This window comes from Anas acuta, chromosome 1 (assembly GCF_963932015.1).
Source record: "Anas acuta chromosome 1, bAnaAcu1.1, whole genome shotgun sequence".
In the NCBI taxonomy this organism is placed as follows: domain Eukaryota; kingdom Metazoa; phylum Chordata; class Aves; order Anseriformes; family Anatidae; genus Anas; species Anas acuta.
Genome location: NC_088979.1, coordinates 102,700,604 through 102,723,064, shown reverse-complemented (window position 1 = coordinate 102,723,064; position 22,461 = coordinate 102,700,604). Strand labels below are relative to the sequence as shown.

Here is a 22,461-nt window from a genome sequence, read left to right as displayed (position 1 = left end):
TGACATCATACTTTAAGACAGCCAGTATCCAGACCCTATCTGATTTACAATAACAATCAATCAAAATGCTCAGCAATACATCTCATGAGAACCCACCTGAAATCTATGGAGTTACTATTATCATTTTAAAATTAAATTTATGGATTATAATTTATACTTTCCAGAAAGCTTCCAAAGAACCTCACAGAAGCATGTTTATCTGTCTTAAGAAATCAGAAATTATAGGATGATCCATGCAAATCGCTGTTACTGTTACCCAAGACAGTCATGACCCAATTGCTCACTTGCAAATATACAGCTCTCGATAGTGCACCTGTATGACCTCGAACAAAAATTCTCTGGGGAAATGCCACTTTCACTAATGTTGCAACCCACCAGTGGCACTGATGTCATAAGCTAACCTAAAAAAAACCTGTAGAATATGATGCAAACACAGTTAGATCTTTCTACAGTCTTCACAGACAAATTGTGTTCAGTTTTCCGTGTTTGCTTAAGAACCTAAGCTCAACACAACTGATGCCCTTTGTGATATGGGCAAAAGTAGATTTTAATTGGAAAGTACGAATTTCTTGCCCTGCACAGGCAACTTGAATTTGTTTCCATGTTTGCTTAAAACAATTTTCAAATTAAAAAATTCCATTTAAAGGTTTCTAGTTTATGGTCACTGATTTCAAGTTAATAAGGAGCAGGATATTTGAATAAAACATAATGGAGTGCTTTGTAAAGTAAAGCTGCTAATCTGATTTAGATTGTTTCATTTCCAGCTCCTTGATTCTGTTTCCAGTCAGTAGCCTTGCTGAAGAATACATCCCCCTAAGTTCCTTGAGATATTTTTGTTGTCAGAAATTTATATTAATAGCACTGATGCATAAAGCCCCCTAGCACTCTAATAACAGAACATACCCATGAAATAAAGCAGATTTAAAAACCATCAAGACAATGCATTTTTCTCATTTATTCAAATCTTCTGCAGGAAGTAAACACTGAAAGATTTAAAAAAACTTCACACTGCAGTATGTACAGTTTTGTGACATCACATGAAGAAATTAATTTCTAATAAAAAATGAGACCAGTTAGATAAATTACTGAAAACACATCACAATAAAATTGGTTGTGGTAAAATCCCAAATTCTTATGTACGGCAATGAAAAATCAATATTCCTTTGTTTTACAGCAATGGAACAGTCCTGGTACAATATTTCAATTACGTAAAATGGAATCCTGAACTTACGTGACTGATTATAGTTGTATGAGTACTTCATGTTTTAAAAGTAGTTTTGCGTTTTTTTTCCCAGACCCTTTTGTTTTGAAGCACATTCTTTCACAAAGCTAAAATACCACAGCAGAAGTCATGTCCAGAAGTGGAATACTGTTGTGTTTTGAACTGACCTGACTTGTTAAGACATTTTTGCCAACGCACAGATGCACAGGGTCCCCCATGCACTTTTCATGCAGCAGGTTATCACAACTTTAAATAAAAGTATTTTTCTATACATTCTTCCAGACTTGCAACTGTATACATACATGCAAAAGTTTTTAAACCTATTTGATCATATTTACACTTATACATGGAATATACATAACAAAAAAAAACAAAACAAAACAAAAAAGATTAAAAGGTTTTTCTTTTCCTTTGCATTAGAACAATACAAAATATGTATTTTTCATTAAGGAAACCACTATTTACATCACCTTTTAAAAACCAATTTCAACATATTATAGGTGTAACAAGTCAATATATTTACATTATATATAAATATATATAATATATACTTACCAGTTTACTCCTCTGTAAGATGTTGCAGAGAACAAACCGGTAATATCATGTCACTGATGTCAATGAGAGCTGTAATACTTTCACCAACATTTAACAGGGAAAATTTAAACCATTCATCTCTTTCTTTTAAAAAGATTTGTAAATCAAAAATTTAAAAATATTACTAAGAGAAAATGGCTAAGAAAAGTGAAAGTTATGGCTGAATTCCCTTTTGATCTGACAGTGTTTATAAACTTCTCAAACCGCGCTGACAGGTTAAGTGGTATCAGCGGAGAAGCCCTCCAGCAACACAGCTTTTATTCTGCAGTTGTGTGTCACCCCCCTATCACTGCCTCACACTGTGGCAGAGGAGATGCTAAAAATCTGGTTACCTCAGTCCCTTACACTTCCCTCTGGAAACAAAAGGCATATCTGTGTGGGAATTACAAGTCAAACCCCAGACCTATCTGGTTTGAGCACTGCAGTGACATGGCAGATGAAGCAGCACAAGCCTGGAGATCCAACCTCGAGCAAGGCATCGGGCACTTAGCATCACTGCTGCTGCAACTACTCAGAGTTAAGAAAGGTTCAAGCTAATTCCGGTACAAGTCTCAAGGGGCTGCAGCTACAACTTTAGGTGTGGCATAGACATATTCCTATCTCACTTCTTCACTGTTCCATGAGGTGGAGGCAGCTTTCCTCCAGAAGTCTCCCCCGTTTACTACTGCATTGCAACCTCCTCTCCTCCCTCCCTGCTCCTAGGATGGGGAGGTCACACAACAGCACCCAACAGTGCCGCACCTCTTGCTACTGCTCCCCTTATCTGACACAGCCCTGCTCGTCTTCACATCTACAGTCTAAAGGCCTAGCTGCAACCTCAACCTAAGATAGCAGACTTATTTTGAAGCCTCCACTCCCACAGGCTGAGGAAGCATACTGGGCACAGCTGAAACACATATTCTAGCAGTAAGTATCTACTGAACCAAGGAGACCAGATTTGATGAGAACACAGAGCATTATGCAACAAATGACCTTGGTTTGTGGCAGCGACGGGGGGAAATCAAGGATCTTTTGGGTTGCTTGGGAAAACTTGGCAAGCCCTACCAGTTCTTCTGCTGGGGCAGCAAACCCAGCTCCCGCACCTCCCTTTTCTGATGGAAGAACTGAGGGAAGATATCCCAAGGATGACAACTGTGACTCCTTTTCACTCACCCAAGCTACAAGATAAAAAATAATGAAAAAGCCTTCAGTCCTCAGGTTTGAAGGCTGTAAATGTGGATGGAGCAGATTTTGAAAAAGAACTCTCTTCCCTAGGGGGCGGTAACACAGGTGATGCTGGAGAATTTCACATAGAAGACTGTTGCCCTTTTAGCAGCCAACTGAAGAGCATTAAGTTAGCATGCCCTTCCCTCTCAAGGGCCTCATCGTTATGCTACACACTGCTTTGAGATTGCAGTGACCACAACAGGCAAGATTCCTCTATGAACAGCATGACCTACAATTAAATTCTTGTGTATTATAGTTTAAAGATGTGTGAGAATTGTAATACCCTTTCATTAACACCACTTAAAAGAAAGCTAAATCATTAACTGGTCAAACTTAACATTTTAACTTAAATGTTTTATAAAACTTTAAAAAAATTTAAAAACTTTAAAAATTAAATGTTCCAAAGTATATATTATAACAACAGACTACCATAGAATAAATACATAGGTAAAGCACACTCCTAGACTCCAATATTACTTTTTGTTAGGGTTAGACTCTCTTCCCTACTTTTCATCTGAACCTTGCTTTGATGAAATTTTCACAGATTATTTCACCTCCATTTAAGCTGCATTTTTCTGTGGAGCCCTTCAAACAAATTATAGCCCTGTGTTTACTCCGGGGAGCATCTATTATTCTATATTGTATATATTTCCTAGCTATATACATGTTGTTTCAAGAAAAATAATCGATTAAGACTTTAAGAGATGTTTAATGGATGGAAAATGCCATCTTTTTTTTTCTTTTTTTTTTTTTTTAATACTTCTGTTGGGTTGACTCATATAAAAAGAATTCAGTTCCACTGTCAATGCAAAATATACTTTATATCATTAATGACTATTCTATGAGACATCTGAATTGTCATTGGGCCACTTATAAATGCAAATATTAAAGACAAAATTTATTTCTATAATACTCTTCAGACAATGACATTTAAAGTGATATTAGATTTGCATGAAGGCTTTAAAATATAAATCTTCTTTGTACAGCCCATTAATATATTACGCTTCACCCAAATAACATAAAAATATATCTTTAAGTTGCTCTGTTATTTCTCATATAAACCAGGGGAATGTTTTATATTGGATACTGCCAAACATTTGTGTTCCCTAAAAGAAGATATCCCCAGGAGGGTTAAACAGAATTGTGGTGCATTTTCCAGCTGGCAGGCAGAAGTCCTTTTCAGTAGGGACTGCACTGGAAAGAAGGGAAACTAATCTTAGGCAGTGGGCAGAGGGTGAGAAGGGGACAACAGCTCACTCTGTCTAGGTGAGCCCGAAGGCTGGGAAAAGTGTCTCTGAAACAAAACCAGGAAGGAAGAGAGCAAAATGCCCCACCACTCATCTCTGCAAACTTGAGTGAAACAAGAAATAGCAGAGTTTTGTCATGTCATCAGCTCTCAATGGTGAAAATGGTCAACATTACAAAGAGTGCAGCTTTCATTATCTGTGCAAGCCAGCTATTAAGCTGTTTTCTGATAGCACAGGGAATTATCAATGAAATTAAAACCTACAGAGAACATTCTTTCAGAGGAGTTAAAAGTTCAGTAAAACTTTTAAAGCATATAATTTAGAGGAACCAGATTTTGTCCTCCTCCTCCCCCGGGAGAAGTAAGGGCTCCAAATGGAGTTAACACTGACAGTGTTAACAGTGCTGCTTGGCTCTTCCCCAGTCAGCAATTCTTTTAAGGTGTCTCCGCTTTGACTGCAATTTTCAGTTATTCCCATCTCAGGCTGATATTGCCAGATGTTACAAATCACAGCACAGGTGGGGACTGATGAAAAGGGCAGAGGAGAATTTCTGAGACATGTCCCACTACCCATTACAAAACATGACAAAACTACAATTTTATCCTCAGTGCAACCTGAAAAATTATTCTGATACCAAGTTTTCTGCAGAGAAAAGGCAGTGCATTAAACTGTGCATCAGCTGTTCGGAGAGTAGTAAATATTGGCAGAATATGGATTTTTTTCCCCTAGTTGTAGGAAGAGGCCAACACATTTTTTCATTAAAATCCTATTCTATATTTGAGTGGAAGCCTGATGTGCTGCTTTAGTGCGGATGGTATTCTTCGTTAAAAGAAGCAAGACGATGCTAAACAAACAATTCTGATTAGCTGTTTCACAAACTTTCCACCATTTTCCTCACAAAATCTATGTGCTAAGCTTTCTGAAATGCAGTACTCCAAGAGGCATTTTGACTTTCCCCTGTTAAGGAGGGAAATGACAGGAATGCACCAACAAAAGACTCATGTAGTATTTGCACAATATATGAAAATCTGCCTTTTATATAAAAACCTAGAAAAAAAAAAAAAGCAAACAATCGTAATGAGGAACTCTTAACTATAGCTAAGGATTTGAGGAAGGCTTTTGTGAAAAGCAGGGCAAAGAAGAAAAATAGATTTTACACCGCTATTCTGGCAGGACCACAAACAAGGTTTAAAAATAAAATAAAATTTGGAAGCACTAAAAATTACATTTCAGTGCAGTTCAGTTATTAACACTGGCACAGGTTTTCCCTGTGTGACGAGCTAATACCTTGGACGGACTGCTCCATTTCTTTAAAGTTATTCTTAAAATTTCACAAAACTTATTAAACATTCAAAAAAAAGGTACACTGTCTCTATGCTCAGGCTTCCAAAAATAAGGATTATTTTACAGGAAAGGGAGGAAACGCAGCATTACCACCACCTAGGCTGTACGCTTACACTTTATCTTATACCAAAGACTTGCAGATCCAAATAAGACTCTGATCAAAGAGTACTCATAACTTATTTTGATGCATACAGAGATGTCTTGTACAAATTACAACCTAACTTCCTTGTGACGATCTATTGTAAAGCAAATTTTATCTACATGTATTTTAAATAACATCACCAGAAAAATAAAAAGTTTATCAAATGAAAATATGTTTCAATTAGGCCATGCGTTTCTAAAATCATGCTCAATTTGTACAGTAGTCAAGTTCGTATTCATTTTTATTTTTTTCTTTCTTTTTTTTTTTTTTTTTTTAACAAAGATTCAAAACCACTGATTGTAAACTCATCGATGAGACTGTAGTTTATTCTGGCTCTTTTTTGATTGTTAGCACTTTTTCCAGAAGTCCATGCACTTCACCATTCACACCATGTTGATGAGAGGTCTTATTCCCCATATGGCTGTTGTAAGGGCTTCTTAAGTTATTAAAAGGAGTTTCAAGCTCTGCATCAGATGTTAACTCCTCTTTGATTGTAACATGAGTTGAACTACCAGTAAATGAAGATTCATTCCAAATTTCTTTGTCCTGTGCTTCTTGGCTGCTAATGGAGTTGCCGCCTTTCTGTAACATGTAGTACAATATCGGATTGGTTTTGGTCAGTCTTGGAGAGTCTTTTTCATAATCATTCTTGTCCATACCTGTGATAACCCATCTGATGGGACCTTTCTCACTGGGCACAGGACACACACTAAACTGGTCAGATTCAAGCCTAGATACTGTACTCCCCAAATGTTCAGGAAAGGGGGAACTGGCAGGACTTTTCACCACTACTGGATAGTGAAATGTTCTGTGATCTACACAATTGCTCTGTTGCACAGGACTTCCCATTAATGTGTTTACTGAAGAAATGCTGAATTCGGGTTTAATTGTTGCATTGCTTTTATTTCCTCTTTTCTTGCCTTCCATTAGTAAGTTATTCCTATGCTGTGACAGATCTCTCTCACAGTTTTCTGAGAGAAGCAGCTGTTTCAACACATTAAAGCCTTTACTATCTCTAGACCAACTCCTGTTTTCACTTTCATTATTTGAACCATGACTTACAGCATATTTAAATTCAGAATCACTTCTGCTGAATTTCAGTTCTTGCTGATTTAGCAAAGGTCCATACAGTGCCTCTGTAGGAGAAACATGATTGTTTGCAGCATCAGACACATTAGTTTTCATCTTTTTTAACGGACTTTCCAAAGGCTCAGCATGAAGCTTCCTCTTCTTCGGTACTGTGCAAAGACTCTTTGATTCCAGGTGTGTTAGCTCATTGTTTCGGTGACTTCTGTCCAGCTCATCTGCAGGGTAACTATCCTGATTTTGTCTCAGCAATCTACTTAGCAGACCATTTTTGGAAAAAGAAAAATCTTGAGGTGAAAGAGGCTCAGGTTTCATCTCCTCAGATGCTGGAGAAGCAGCTGTGTTTCTCTGCAGTGAATGAATAAATCCTTGAAATTTGTTACCCTTGCACTCTCTTATTTGTTGTGCATTTGAATTATAAGGAACATCTGATTCTTCAGATGGTTCAGTTTTTATTTTCACTGTCAATATTTGCTCATTCAAAGCCTTATCTGTCTGTTCCTGAGAACCTTCATCTCTTAAAAGCACCCTCTCTTTCTTTTCACTTTTACCTTTATTGGGAGTTCCCAGAAGCAGCTGAAGGACAGTGCGCCTTTCAAGGAGATTTTCTATTTCCGAACCTGGAAGTCCTTGTTCAGTGGGTACAGACTGACAACTGAATATTTTGTTATTTTCTTCATGCGTACTCAATTTATTTGTAAGCAGAGGGCTGTTCAATCTATCAATCAAGCCTACAGGTTTATCTGTGTTCCCTGCTAACAGATGTTTGCTAGGTCTTTGTTCTTCACTTGACATGGAAGTCTGCATACCGCACTGAGCAAGATTCTGCAACAGCTTGCTGGCACTGAAAGCTGAAGAGTTTTGTGGACTATCATTTCTGCTCAGCTTGGCTCCTTGAATTTCTTTGCTTTTAGAAAGGTCTATCAAATGTTTAGATGCAGGATTCACCAGCCTGTCTGGCTGGATGCTGCAGGCATATGGTGGTGAGTTACGCTTGATGGCTAACGACTGGTGAGAGAGATTTATAGGAGAGTCTGCTTTTGTAGAAGCAAGCAAAGGTGGAGTGCTTAGTGGAGTCATTCGATTTGCACTGGGACTGTCAGTAACAGGAGTCCTTTTACCAGTCTGTACAGTGAATTTTGCCACATCAGCTGCACTGTGTGGTCCCTGAGGCTCATTACCTTTGTCAACCTTTTCTTCACTCTTATGCCCAAGTAACAACTGAAGTAGTGTTACTTTTTGATGGGGATTCAGCTTAGATGCCTTTGGAGTGTCTTTGTCTTCCTTGTTCTCTGGACAGGAAACTTTTGGGTCCCAGCTATGAAGCAAAGACTGAGTCAAGTTATCCAATGATGCAGGCGGACCTGCATCTGGTTTATCTGTCCTCTGTTTAAAGGATAAGTCTATGGGAAGACAGTTAGAATGGGAGCTTTCGTCATCACTGCTGTCATCGGTAAAGCTAGGATTGTTATCTGAATACTCATCGATAGTTGTCGGTGTGCTGCTCTCTTCATGCACTTTTAATTGTTTGGTAGTATTCTGGCTTTTCAGAAGATGTAAGAGCAAACTGTTGCTGGGAGAGGTTTTCACATTACTCCTCCTTTCCAAAGTACTTTTGAATCCCACATTTTTGGGAGGCGAATGCGTGATTCCTACTGAACTCTGAAATGGTGCCATATTGCTTTTGCTTGATACCGTTTTGTTTGATGATCCTGTTTGACCATTGAGATGGCTTGTCATTCCTTTTGCTAAATTGAATTGGCCACTATCTTTCTGAGCACTTTCTTGTAATCTGGCCATAGCTGCAAGTCTCTCACTTGCTATTTGATTTGCATTTTGTGCTTTTAAAGCATGTTCCCTGGAGTACTGCTGCAAGTGAGCTTCACTTGAAAGGAGTAAAGCTAGCTGGCTGCATGCTACACTGGGCTTTGGTGAAGCAGCAGGACTGGATCGTTTCTCTACCATACTTGCAACAGCTTGTAATCTTGCAGCACAGGACAGTGGCTCATTTATCACTTTAGGTCCACTCTGCACTGCATGAGGAGATTCTATAAACCTCTCATTGGGCAGGTTCTTTGTTATATCAGGCAGGCTGTTGTCCAACTTCTGATCCTTTGCTTTGCTCTTCTTCAAAAGGGTCTTCAGGTGACTGGATGCAACACCATAGCACCTTAAATCCTTCTCCACCTGTAAAGAATCATGGCTAAGGGAATATCCTTGCTCCTTAAGGCTCTGCCTAATCTGCTGTGACAGAGCAACACTCTGCAGTCTAGAGCTGAATGACTGAAGCAAAGAGGCAAGTAATGTGCTATCTTGTTTGCCTTTAGGCACATTTTCAACCATGCCAGCCAGCAACGCTTCCTTTTTTCCATCTAAATCCACAATGGAATCAGACAACCGCCTTCTCTTTGCTGCATTCCAGTCTTCAGAAGACTGCAACAGTCTTGCTTTTTTGAGGTGCAGCATGCCAGATCCCTGATACGTATTTGTGTTAAGAACTGGACCATTACTTTGACAGTTGGGAAGTATATTTCCAGAAATCTTAAAGTTTTGATCCTCTCCACTATGCCCAGTAGACTTTTTGTCAACTGCAGTACCTGAGCCTCCTGCTGCTTGATGCATTAGTAATCCCTCTAGGTAAGTTAGAACAACAGAATCCTGGTGCATCTCAGAGCCAAGCTCTTCTCCATGAGTCATGTTCAACAAAAGTATCCAAAAGGGCTCTGTTTCTATTCACTTCAAAGACTAGTTTGCTGCAGCTGAATTGAGATGCAGAGTTAATAAATAATAGGTAGATGTCTATAGCATTTTCTCACAAACTCTTAGAAACAATACAGTCACATTCCAAGTAGGCTTCTTCCAGTGTATACTGTTTGATGAGCCAGATTTCCAATCATGTCACTGTGTTGATATATTGAATATTTATGAAAGATGTCTAGGAAGAGTATTTAGAACACGCTTCTAAGGTAATGAAGTTCCATTAAGTATTTGCCTTCTTCACCCTTCTCCATGAATCCAGTTTGTTTTTCATCTTTTTCCATCTCCATCAAGCACATAGAATTCCTAAGTGAAACAAAGACAAAAAACAGTGGTCAAGAAAAAAGAATTAGGGTAAGATCTAAATAAATTGCATCAGATTTTTTTTTAACATACCATTTTAGAAAGATACAGGATATTTCAGTGATAACCACATGCTGGAATACATTAATAATTGAGTAAAGCAGAGAGTCCATGCCATCTAATCTGAAGAACTTTATCTACTTTAAACTCAAATTCTACATAAAGTTTTCTGTCTCAATCATTTTCACTATTATAAGCATAGCTACCATGCTCATTGAATTTCTCTACCCTACAGTTCAAAACAGGGAATGGCAACCATGGAAATAAAATCTAAATATTGCTTAGAAAAAAATACAAAATTTTATTTCACAGTTGCATTGATCTTTCTTCTTTCTATGTAAATACACAGGTATGAACACAATTGCTGTAGAAGAGAATTAATGGGAAAAGGCATGCCTGAAGGCAGCGTTTAGGTTCATGTTGAATCTGTTTCAAATACTTGTTTTCAAAATAAGTAGCAACATGTATGACCACACTTCTGTTTAGCAGGTAGATGATACTACCAGAATTAAAAACCAAATTGCCGCTGCTGCCCAGGATTATCTAGTAATGCAAAACTTGGCATGATAGTACAGCATGGAGGAAATCTTTATTATTTAAAACTGTTATTATTAGAAGATAAAGGCAATAGAAATGGAGAAAATGATGCTTCTTGGTAGATCTTTGTTGGAAGATATTTATTTTTACATCATTTCCATGTATTAAATGTAAAATGGTGAAAAAACAGGCCTTCCTTGAAGACTACTATTTTCAAAGCAATTCTTGTAGAACATCTCTACAAAATACTTCCTTGAATAAGACATTATGCTATAAAAAGCTGTTTTGAAAAACAAAACAATGGCTTTTATGTTAGACACATCTCTTTAGGATTTAAGTTATATTACTATTACACCAGTCAACGATAGCATGAACAGTTCAACACAGTTCAATATTGAAATCATTATAGCACACATGCCTACTCCTCCTCTTTCTAAATTGGTATAAATATTCAATATGTGAACAGCTTAGTGTCTTTCAACGTATCTAGTTCTGCAATTCTCTTTCACAAACTAAAAGCACGTTTAAACTTGTAAATACAAGTTTCCAAACTGACATACACAGGTGAAACCCATGCATCTTTAAAGGAAGTAAATGAATGTTTTATGATTGATTTCTTGGAGGATTATTTTTTTTTTAATTCAAAAGCTAGAGACAACTAGAAGTCAGAAAAATATCAGGTATGAAAAAAGTAAAGAATCAGAACAGCTACACAGCCATAATATTAGTTCATAAGTTCATATACCCCTCTGTACAAATACATAGCTACATTCTTATTACATTTTAAGTGGTTTAGAGAAAAATTAAGAACTCTCTGAAAAAAAAAAAAAAAGACAAAACAAAATCACAGAATTAAAACACCAGCAATTCATTGTAGTGTAGATACGTATACCTCATGTACCTAAATATCAAATTAAAAGTTGGTAGCTATTACTAAGGTCTCAACGTTTCTCTCAAAAATACAAGTGTACATTGACCAGCACTTACATAATTACCTGCAGAAGACACTGTGTTTGTTCAAATATAACTCAAACTTGGATTTGTCTAATTAGAAATTACCTATCATCTCACTGTTCCTTCAAAAACCCGTACGTCTCTGGGTGGACTTTACAAAGTTTCAATCTAAAGTGGTTTAAATAACAAAAAATTCAAATCCTTGAACAGAAACTCCAACAAATACATTATGCTTCTGATGTATATACATCAGGTATCCAGCAAGTGTAACGTCAATAAAATTAAGATTATTTCCTCAAATATTTGGGAATGCACTGTATCTAGAAAATGAAGTTTTTGAGCTTCCGAAAATAAATTGTTTATCTGCAGCTACATTTTTGCATTTAAAAATGGAATTAAGTTCACAGCATGCTGTTTGTATAAAGGAGCAAATAGCACTGATACCTTGTATTTTGTGTTTAAGAAAATAAAATTGCATATCTTTCACTGTGTTGTGCCTTGCAGGCTACCTTTAAGTCAAAGTCACAACTAAATGCACCATTAAGACATTATTATTTGCAGCTCTGGGTAATTAAAAAAATAAAATTAAAAAAAAAAAAAAAAAAGACAAAGCATTTATGCAAATCCCTCAGGTTCTCAAAAAGACTACTGCAGATGACACAGAGCCAGTACAGGCTCTAAGGATGTACTCTAAGTAGCATTTTGCCACTTTTATGTTTTTTGTTTGTTTGTTTGCTTGGAATTCCTAAAGGCCCAGGAAATATTCATAATTTTACAGAAGACTGATGCAAGGGAGTCTTCATTAAACAGAATTAAATCTGAAAAGCATGTTAACATAAGGAATAGGACATCACCAAACACTTTAAAGAATCTGTTCTGATCTAGTGCTGCAACAGCAATAACAGCATTATAAAACACTGCACAGCCTAACGTGCAACACACAAATGTGATGAAGTCACCTGTCAAGAATCAGAAATTACATTTCAATGAAAACCATCTCTAAACTTACACTTTATTTGTGATGGGAAGCCTGATAGTAAATTTCAGGGTTTGAAAGCAATCTCACAACTATGCATTTCTAGTAAGTTTTGAACGTAGTATGCTTTTCATTCTCTATCTGATCTAAAGCGTAGTCAAGTGGAAACAGAACCAGCTCTGGAAATTAATGTTTAGCTGGACACAAAGGCAATCATTCAGCAACCCTTTTAAAACATATAGACTAAACCAAGGAATTCCCTGGACCCACTGAAACGTGCTATTAAATATTATTCCAGAAACTACCTGAAATGAAGAGGGGGGAGAGAGAGGGGAGGAATGGGGTGGAGAGAAGTGGAAAGCCCTACAGAAATACATCTAATTTCTCAGTAAGGACTTATTGCAATGAACCTCTAAAATTAGCATCTAATAACTATGAATCTCTAGACCTAAAAATTGCATGTAACTATTGAGAAAGAATTGAGGAACTATAAATTTGATATACTTTCTTCACCATGCAACTACTGTATATGAACTATTTTTGTTGTTGTTGTTGTTGTTCCAACCCTTCACAGATTCTCATATCCTACAAATAAATAAAATGCTTGTTTTCTGAGGCTATTTTCAGAATCTACATGAACACAAACCGATCACAGCTCATTAAGTCATGTTTACCTAGACAGAACTAAAGCAGCAGCATGATTAACAGCACAAAAGCTGTAACGTGGGGAGACACTCCCAAAGTGGAGCATACCATGGGAAATCAGTCCTACATCTTTTTAAAAAATGCCTAGGAAGAAACTGTGAGAAAAGTAGGAAAATAAGAGAATATTAAAACATACACTGAACTATAGAAACCATGGCTGTCCAGAATATTAATTATAATTTTGCTGTTGTTGGAGCTCTTCTATGTTTGCAAACTACAGATACACTTATCAGTTGCAAAGATTTCAATGGAACGATAACAATAAACTCTAAGATGCTTTAGTTACTATAAAGTATTAGTACTTCAAAAGATAATTAAAATTGAGAACACATCTTCCAGGTTAAAACCACAACATCTGAGCCAACGGCATTTTCCCTTGTGTGTACACACAACACACTTTTTCATTCATTTATTTTTAAAATTGATGAATGCCTCATCTATAAAAACTAAACAGAGGCACTAAAGCTGTACTTTCACAGTTAACCAATAGACAATCAGTTGCTGTCATTTAAGAAATTAAAATCGGTTTACAACTTAAAGTAGCCAAATTGCATCCTTAAGTCATTTTTCTGATATTACTGACTAGCATTTCCAGATAAATCTCTGTACTTTAGCCCCCTAAACTTCACAAATTAACAATGCTAGACTGGTATTATTCAGGCAGGAGAACTGCATATTCTAACAGAGATAACTCATAAAACTCTATACTGTAGAGGTATTTTCTGTAGTCTTAATTCAAGATATCACGGAAAAAATCTTACAGTAACTATTAAATATTTACTACATCTAGTAAATTGACAATAGCTAGCAGATCTCCCACACGAACACTCATTAAAATATTATCTAAACTTACGCACATTGTTAAAATGATCAATACAGAGTTTGAGATGTGTATATACACACAGATGAAATGCTTTTATTAATTGCATTCCGGAGTCCTTTAATGGTGATTAAATTCATGTGTTAATTTTATTTTCCAATTTTAAGTTGAGCTGAAATCAAAACATGAATTTGTATAGCTGAAATCAAACTGGTATGCGAAACTAAAATCTTTAATTATTTAATGAATTCAGCATCTTAATGGTTAGAAGAGAAAGTCTCTCACTAGAGCTCACTGCCTGCCAATTCTCATCTTCCCAAATGTAGTGGATACAGCTCACCACATCAAGCAATGGTTTAGAAAGTTATTTTAATCGTTACAGAGTTGAGGAATACAGTACAGTGATTGCAGTGGCAGCTTGGGATCGTGGGGTCCAATTACTTGCTGTACTGCAGGCAGGGTCTTTGACTTCTGGTTTTACTTTTCTGTATTGTATTTTCACAGATTTGTTATAAGTTAGACCACACAATTTACTGGTCTATTGAAATTATTTTATTAATCAAGTAAGCAGACACAAGCAAAACAGCGTTGGGCGGCTGGGGAGTCTCTGCTCCACCACGGCACGCAACTTCCCCTTTCCAGTGTTGCTGTTTTACAGCATTGAAGTTCCGGCTTGTCGAGACCTGTCGAGACCTGTCGACATCACACATTGCTTGCACCTCCCAATGACTCTTCTGATGTAAAACAGTTAATATTTGCCTCATTATCACTTTATTCAGCATTTCTCTCCCATCAGGGAGTATCGATTTTCCTTAAAATGATCCACATATTTGTAACATTAATACCTCCTTGGGAGGTTGTAATTGCTCCAAAATCTTTCGAATTTACCCAAATAAATAGGTGGCCCTGTAAACCCCTGAGGTAAAATTGTCCACCTATATTGTTGCTTCCGCCCCCATTTCAGGGTCTTTCCAGTCAGAGGTAAATATACATGTATGTTTGCTCTCAGGGCCAGAGAGCACTCCATTAATAACACTGTTATTCCAGTCTAATAAATTACTATTTGAATGCCCAATTTAATCATCAAATCCCTTCCCAACAAGTTAGTATCCACCTTGGATACATACAATAATTGCCCAGTGATCATTTTATCCCCTGGTCTCAGCTTAGTATTCCCCAAAAGTGGCACTGTTATCCCAGTACCTTCTACCCCCATCACATTTACGGTTTCATTAGTTAATTTAATCCCTGATGCTTTACAAGTCAGTAATGACTTAACTGCCCCAGTGTATTGGGTTTGATGGCAGGGTTCGGGGGGTGTGAGGGGTGTGGGAGTGGGAAACTGCAGTGGCAGCCCCCGTGAGAAAAACCCAGAAACCTCCCTGTGGTAGATAAGGGGCAATTTCATCTGGCCCCAAAGGGGCCCACTGCTGCCCAGAGCCAAGCCATGAGCAATACAGTCCGTGCCTCTGTGAGAGCACATCCACGAAAACAAACAAACAAAGAAACAAACAAAAACCTGCTGCTCAACAGCAGTTGGGAGAGTGAGAAACCCCCCCGCAGACACCAAAGTCAGTGCAGAAGGAGGGGGAGGAAGCGCTCCAGGCGCTGGAGCCGAAGCCCCCCTGCGGCCGCTGGAGAGGCCCCTGGTGGAGCAGGCTGTTCCCCCCTCCCCGATGCTTGGGAAACTGACCAAACACCACAGCAAATATACCAAAACTTCTAGACTGTTACTTAGATAATGCCTACATCACCTTTCCCTGCTCATTCAATTTCAAACAGCTCTGTTAAATACTACATGCCACACCTTTAACACCTTCAGCAACCCTTTTAACACTTCCTTTATCTTTCTCCAGCCTGTACTTTTCTAATACCAGCACCAAAGGCTCAGTCAGAGTCCAACTTAATTCCATACCTTTTCCCTCCAAGATACTGAAACAACATATCAATCAATATACCATATTTCATCCCATTTTCCTTCTTTCCACAAAAACAACATTGACTGTAATATGGTGTTATAATTAATAGTTCCATTTGTTTATAAAGTGGCCACCACTGATTACAATATTTGATAAGAGTTCTTTACTTTTTGTACTCTCTCACCCCACTATATCCCTCCAATGTGTTAGTATACATCCTAGAGGGCTTTTCCTCGGGATTTCTTTGCTTTGAACTTTCCTATTGTAATCTACAGTGGTTAATATTTCACTGTTTTCCTAGAAGCTCTTTACTAGTCAATCCCAATCCCTCCAAAATCCACAATATATAGATACACAAGTAAAATCAGACCACTGTAAATTAACTGCCTGTAGACAATTATACTGAGGACATTTAAACCTGATGAGCCGATAATATGCCTGGGCAAATTTTGTTCCCTTAGATATACACCTCAATGGCAGTTCTTATATTTACATATTTACATATTAACATATGTATAAAAGTGTACTTTAACAAAAATGCCCGGGCTTTTATATATACAATATAAAACGTGCAGTTATTATTCCAGTTAGAATTATTCCTCAGCAGCTGCAAACATTATGCCAGCTGCCATTAAAGCTCACTTACCCTCCTCCTGTCCTTTTCTAAAAATCTCGGACATCCCCGGAGTTAATGGGGATGGCCACATATTCCATTCCTGGCTGGGGTCCCCCCATCGCTATTTCTTGTAGGGGATATAATCCCTCCCTTAAAGCAGATTTCTGATTTCTTGCCCTGCTTCTGGTTACCGGCCCCTGTGTTTCATGATACGATTCCAATTCTCCTGGGTTAGCTAATTCGTGGAGTCCATTAAGGATGGGAGCCGTTGATGCGGGCGGTGGAATATAGGGCGGGGGCGGTGTCGGGACTTCCAAGTCCTTTCTCTTTTTATCCTCCCCTCCTTTTTCTTTTAGAGGATATAGATGCATCCTCGTATCTGAATTTATCCAGAGGTGCGCATACTCACTTTCTTCCAGACTAAAGGGTTCCTTTGAGTTTACATAAATATTTAGGCCTGACAAACCCAATCTTCAAAAGACCCAAATACAGGCCAGTAAAGGTGGTCTCCTCGAATCTGTTTACCACCCCAAACTTCAACACAATAATGTATCATTTTTACTTTATTCCTTCCCCGCCTAAAAGGGGAATCCTGCCAATTTTTAAACATTAATCCCGGTGTGACCTAAAATCAGACGTTACCCCACCCATGGGACCAGAAAGCTTACTCTTCTTCTGTCCCATCTTACGGAACACCTTCACACACACACATGCATGGATCGCTTCCCCCTTTTCGTGGCCCAGTCCCTCGCGGGATGTGGGAACCGCACTACCGAGGGGTCCACACTCGCTTCGTCCGCAATTGGACGTCTTGTTTGTTGTGTTCGGGATACCCAACCCCAACCGAACGGATCATCGGCCTATACTTACCCACCCCGTGGGTCTTCGTTCGGGCTTCGTGCACAAAGGTTGCCTGGGGTTTACCAGTTTCATTTGCTTGTGTCTAATTTTGGGTTCGTCGGTGAAGGATTTGAATGAAAGTAGTCCTACCGAAGGCCACTGAAATCAGCGGGGCGCCCCCTCCAAAGCTCTTTCAATCAGATTGCCTTCATCCGAGTCACAGCACCAAATTGTTATAAGTTAGACCACACAATTTACTGGTCTATTGAAATTATTTTATTAATCAAGTAAGCAGACACAAGCAAAACAGTGTTGGGCGGCTGGGGAGTCTCCGCTCCACCACGGCACGCAACTTCCCCTTTCCAGTGTCGCTGTTTTACAGCATTGAAGTTCCGGCTTGTCGAGACCTGTCGACTTGTCGAGACTTGTCGATTTGTCGACTTGTCGAGACCTGTCGACTTGTCGAGACCTGTCCTGAGACTGCGCAGTCTGTTGTTGGGGGTCGTTATTCTTCCTCTGGTGATCACGCATTGTGCTTGTGTTCAGGTGGGGGCAAAACAGGATGTCTTGCAGTGGGTGGGTGGTATCTTACAAAATCTTTGTTTTAACAAGGATGTTCACCCAACCCCCCTTCCCCATTTGTCCCCATGTTACAATGCCGTGAGTTGTGAAACCTTATCTCCTCAGTAGATTCTTTAAATTCTCAAGGACAATGAACAAACCCCTACTAATTTATCACAGATTGATTAATAATAGATGCAAACTTCAGAAAAATAATTGAGAATAAATATATTAAAGGCTGTGGGTTTCTCCACAGCTTCAATAATAGTTGTAAGAAAGCACCTTTTACATAGGATTTTTGATGGTTCCTGATCTTTATAAACTGTCAGCAGTGAGATGCTGCAGAGCACAATGAAGTTACGGTCTACAGAAAGATTCCTAGATGCACTAGAAATGGAAATTGCAAGAGAATCATTCAGTGAACTAAACGTGAGCATGGAAAGTGAGAGTGGCTGTCCCAGAATTATTTGGTATTGAGCTCAATTTGTCTTTGACTTTAGCAGGCAGGAAGGATGTATTCAGAGTGGTGGTATAAGCACTTCAGTTGACTTTTTGCTAAGGTTATAAGCAGTGAAAGAGGCCTGATTCAACAACCCACTGTACCAAACCCACAGAGCTGCACAAGCGTGCAGGTACTTCAACAGTACTTAAGCATGTGCTTTAAGAGAATCAAGTATTTAAGTGTTTTGCTAAATCCCCGCTTTATCTCAGAAATCTATTGAGATGAATGGAGCAGCTGAGACCTCTTCACAGGTTTGATTCAGGCTGTCAAGACATTTTGAAGGTTCCATTTGAAAATGTATTTTTTTTTATTTTTTATTTTTTAAAGGAGAAAAAAGCAAATGTAATCAGATTACTGAGAAAAAATCAGTAACAGGTGACTTCTTCCACAATTGCACACTAGAAAGCTTGGGAATCAACAAGCCTTCTTCACTACAAATTTGTAAAAATGCAACTTGTTCCCTGTGATCGTAGGATACCACTGTGAAAGCAAAAACAGGCTTCCTCCCAACAACCTGGCATGTTGTTCATGCCTACTGACTCCAAAAGACATTTTAAACATGGAAAGGATAGCCAACCACTTTTAAAAGGCCCTGTCAGGAGAGGGCAGGCTGGGGATCATGTTGCAGCAGGAGGAGGTGCTGCCAGGCTTTCCCCAGGGGCTCCCCAGGCCCTGCAGAAGCAGCTGAGCCCCTGTGCACCCGGGGCTCTTCCCTTGGTGCTACCTAGCAGTCCTGCTGCATGCCGGATCACCGCCTGCTCTTCAAAATAGCCGTTTGGGTTGTGGCGGGGTTAACAACAGCAGTAATTTCAGGGCTCCAAAGTATTCACAAGCATATGAGGCGGGAAAGCCTTTTCCCTGCTGCTTTGTTAGGCTGTGCACTGCCAAACACAAGCGGGGCCTTGGTTTCTCTTGTTCAGAGTGTTAGGCAGGAGAAGGGGGGTTGAGTTGAAGGGAAGAATGCCAAAACAGCCCCATCACGACCTTCTGACAGTTTCAGCTGCTTAAACAGCTTTTTAAAAATTCTGCAGAGAACTGGTCCCATAACAGTTGACTCGATAGCTTGAAGAGATGCAAAGAGATAGCATTTTATTAAAGCACACAAAACACTGAGAAGTCTTAAGTCACGTAAAACTGGTGTTAAACACGGAACCAACACCACAGCAGACACAAGAAATGTTTATTTTCCTAGGGGAATAAGATATGACAGGCCATTGGACCAAAAAATAACCCAATTGTTCTGGCAAGTATGGACTAGTTAGGTTTACTTGGGCTTTTGTTTTAAAGCCTTCTGCAGTATAAATGCTAATGAGTGTAGCTGTTAACTGTGGCCCCAGTCACACAAGGAAGGGGCAGCTGTTCATGCATCGTCCCTGTGGGGTGTGAAGCGGGGGATCCAGACATCTAATCTCAGCGTCACTCCGTTCTCAGACTTCACATGGGCTTCTCCACAGTCCGGGAATCTGTGACTCACCCAGACCATGCCATACCACCGCACGGCATTGTGGAGCTTTGGGATGATACATAATATGTCAAGAGGCAATATAATATTTCCACTGTCTGTTTAAATGAGGTGAGGAAATGTCAGAGAGATTTTCATGTTTATGCAGATAGCCTTTCAGGGAAGCAGCAGGGCAGATAGGGGACATCTACGCATATGGGAGGAGAGAAGCAGGATCTGGAACACCTCAAACTCTGAGGCAAAGTATTTTTACATGAAAGACCATAGGCCTGAGCTGTGCTGGCTAACCTGTGACTTTTACAGACCCTGGGGAAGTGCTCTTTGGAAAGGAACCTTATTTGACTTGGAGGTGTGCCTCTCCAGGAGAGCGGTCAGTAAGAGCATAAATGACAGCCATCTGAGAACAGTGGCTGTCAGAGAGAAAGATATGCCCGTTCTGCAGCCCGATGTGTACAGAAGACAGCCAAGATAGCTTGGGTGCCAGAGTACGTCTAGCCTGGCAGCAAGGAAGCCCACAGAGTTTAGCCTGGGAAGCAGGGTATAGAATCACAGAATCATTTAGGTTGGAAAAGGCCTCTAAGATCCTCAAGTTGAACCATTAACCAATGCTGCCAAGTCTACCACTAAACCATGTCCCTAAAGCACCACATCCACACATCTTTTGAGTACCTCTAGGGACAGTGACTCAGCTGCTTCGCTGGGCAGCCTGCTCCAACGCATCACTACTAACACAGTGCTGGTTCCAGCATTCAACCTCTCCCAGCAAAATCCTCCACACGGTGTGCAGGCAGTCTTAAAACCATAGCGCATGTCAGCCTACCTTAAACTAGTATTTTTTAATCTAGTAAGTAGAAGCATTGAACTTCACAGAAATATCATGCTTATGTATCGGAAGACCCCACCTTATTCACGCAACTTTCATTTTACACTTGTAACTGAGTATTTCATGGAAATTTCAGTCAATTCCTCAGCACAGACTCGTGCACAAGAATTTCTTCTCATAAATACTACTGGAGGAACAGTTCTTTTTGCAACACTTACAGAACTAAAGAGTGTCTTCAAGTTAATTTCTTGATCAGGATCTGCTGTCATTTAGATATGAACTCAGAAACACGCTCTTTGCCAGTTCTACTATGAAGGCGAACAGATGTTCAGTCTACAGATACCACCTGTGAAGGAACTGAGTATTTGACATCTAAAACTGTTTCATGAAATACTGCTCAATGATCTTTTTTGCTGTTGAATGCAGGATAGGCAGAAACTAAACGTTAAGGCTGAAAAATGAAAACAGTCCTTCCTCCAAAGTAAGGGTAGAAATCCCAGGTAGCCTATATCAGTAAATGCCAACTAACTTTGGTAGCATTTGGATCAAAGCTCAGAAGTATAGTGGACAGAAAGGCCTTTGTTAATTGAGTCTTCCTATTCAAGACACCAAGAGCAAATGGGCACAAAAAATATAGCAAGATCTGATTGTAGGATAGAGGGATAGATACGCAACAAAATACATAGGTAGGTACAGCACAACAGACAGAGGATGCATCTTTCCATTCTCTGTAACTTTAATTGCTTATTGCTATGAAAGTGGTACTTTCATAGCAATAAGCAATTAAAAGAAAACTGACAACCAGATTCCCATTGCCCCTTCCTCCCTACCCCCACAAATGCTCATCACTGATTATACATTTAACTGTCTCAGTTCCCCAAGAATGAAACTTGATTAATATACAGTGAAGAAATCAATGTTCTCTTCAGGACAATCATGCTTTTGAGTTATGATCAATGCAGATAATGCACTTCCACACATCTCTGACCTTCCCTCTTGTTAGAGGAATCTGAAGATACAGCCATTTCTCCACAGCACTACGATAAAATTGTGTATTCCTTGGATTTGGTGGTATAACTGTACACACATGCTCAGTAATTTGTCATGTAATTAATTTTATGTTATTTTAACCAATAATTGGTTTCACAAAGGCCAAGCTACACCTGATTAAAAGTAAGGCACACTTCTTATTGCCAGTAGTGGTTGTGTTCCACTTGGGACCATGTGTTCCATGGCTAGCTGTGAATAAGAGCCACTTTCATGACTTTCAGCAGAATAGGTTTCAACTAACAGAAAACACACACAGCAATTCCACAGTAAGGTGGATCACACTCATGCAGTATTCAATTATATGTTTTTTAAAAAAAGTATAAATCCATGTTAAAAGTCTGGGTGATTATTTATTTATTTATTTTTTAAGTGAAAGGGCAATATAGTTTCTATGTTAGTGAGAGACTTCAGCCTTTTATAGGTCATGTTTCTAAAGGCTAAGAACACAGAAAAAGCTCATATAACTTCTATTAAGTGGGAAAGGAAAAATCTGCTTTAACAAGAGGGTTTCTTGTAGTTCAATTACAATTAAAAAATATTTTTTCTCTAAAGCAGTAATAAAATCGAGCAGAAATGATTATACAACTTAAGAACCAATTTTAGTGAAACCTGGAGAGAAAAAGCCATCAACATCCTGTACAGAATGTCACAAATTCCTCATTTTACCAGTGGGCCAGAATTAATCTGCAAACATTCAAAACAAATCCCCAGCTAAAACACTAAAAGCCTTTTAAG

At 38.9% G+C, this 22,461-nt stretch overlaps 1 protein-coding gene across 23 annotated transcripts in view; it reads right to left on the bottom strand.

The window, feature by feature from the left end:
- Positions 1 to 935: 935 nt before the first annotated feature.
- NRIP1 (nuclear receptor interacting protein 1) overlaps positions 936 to 22,461 on the bottom strand; it is a 148,469-nt gene continuing 126,943 nt past the window's right edge. For 22 of the 23 annotated variants that reach the window (XM_068690609.1, XM_068690724.1, XM_068690596.1 and 19 more), the window contains one exon: positions 936 to 9,904. In XM_068690609.1, the coding sequence (XP_068546710.1) occupies positions 6,080 to 9,538 (3,459 nt within the window). In that variant the 5' untranslated portion in view covers positions 9,539 to 9,904 and the 3' untranslated portion in view covers positions 936 to 6,079. Of the gene's footprint in view, positions 9,905 to 17,358; positions 17,725 to 22,461 lie in introns of those variants that run through there. The other variant, XM_068690757.1, reaches the window with a different exon arrangement.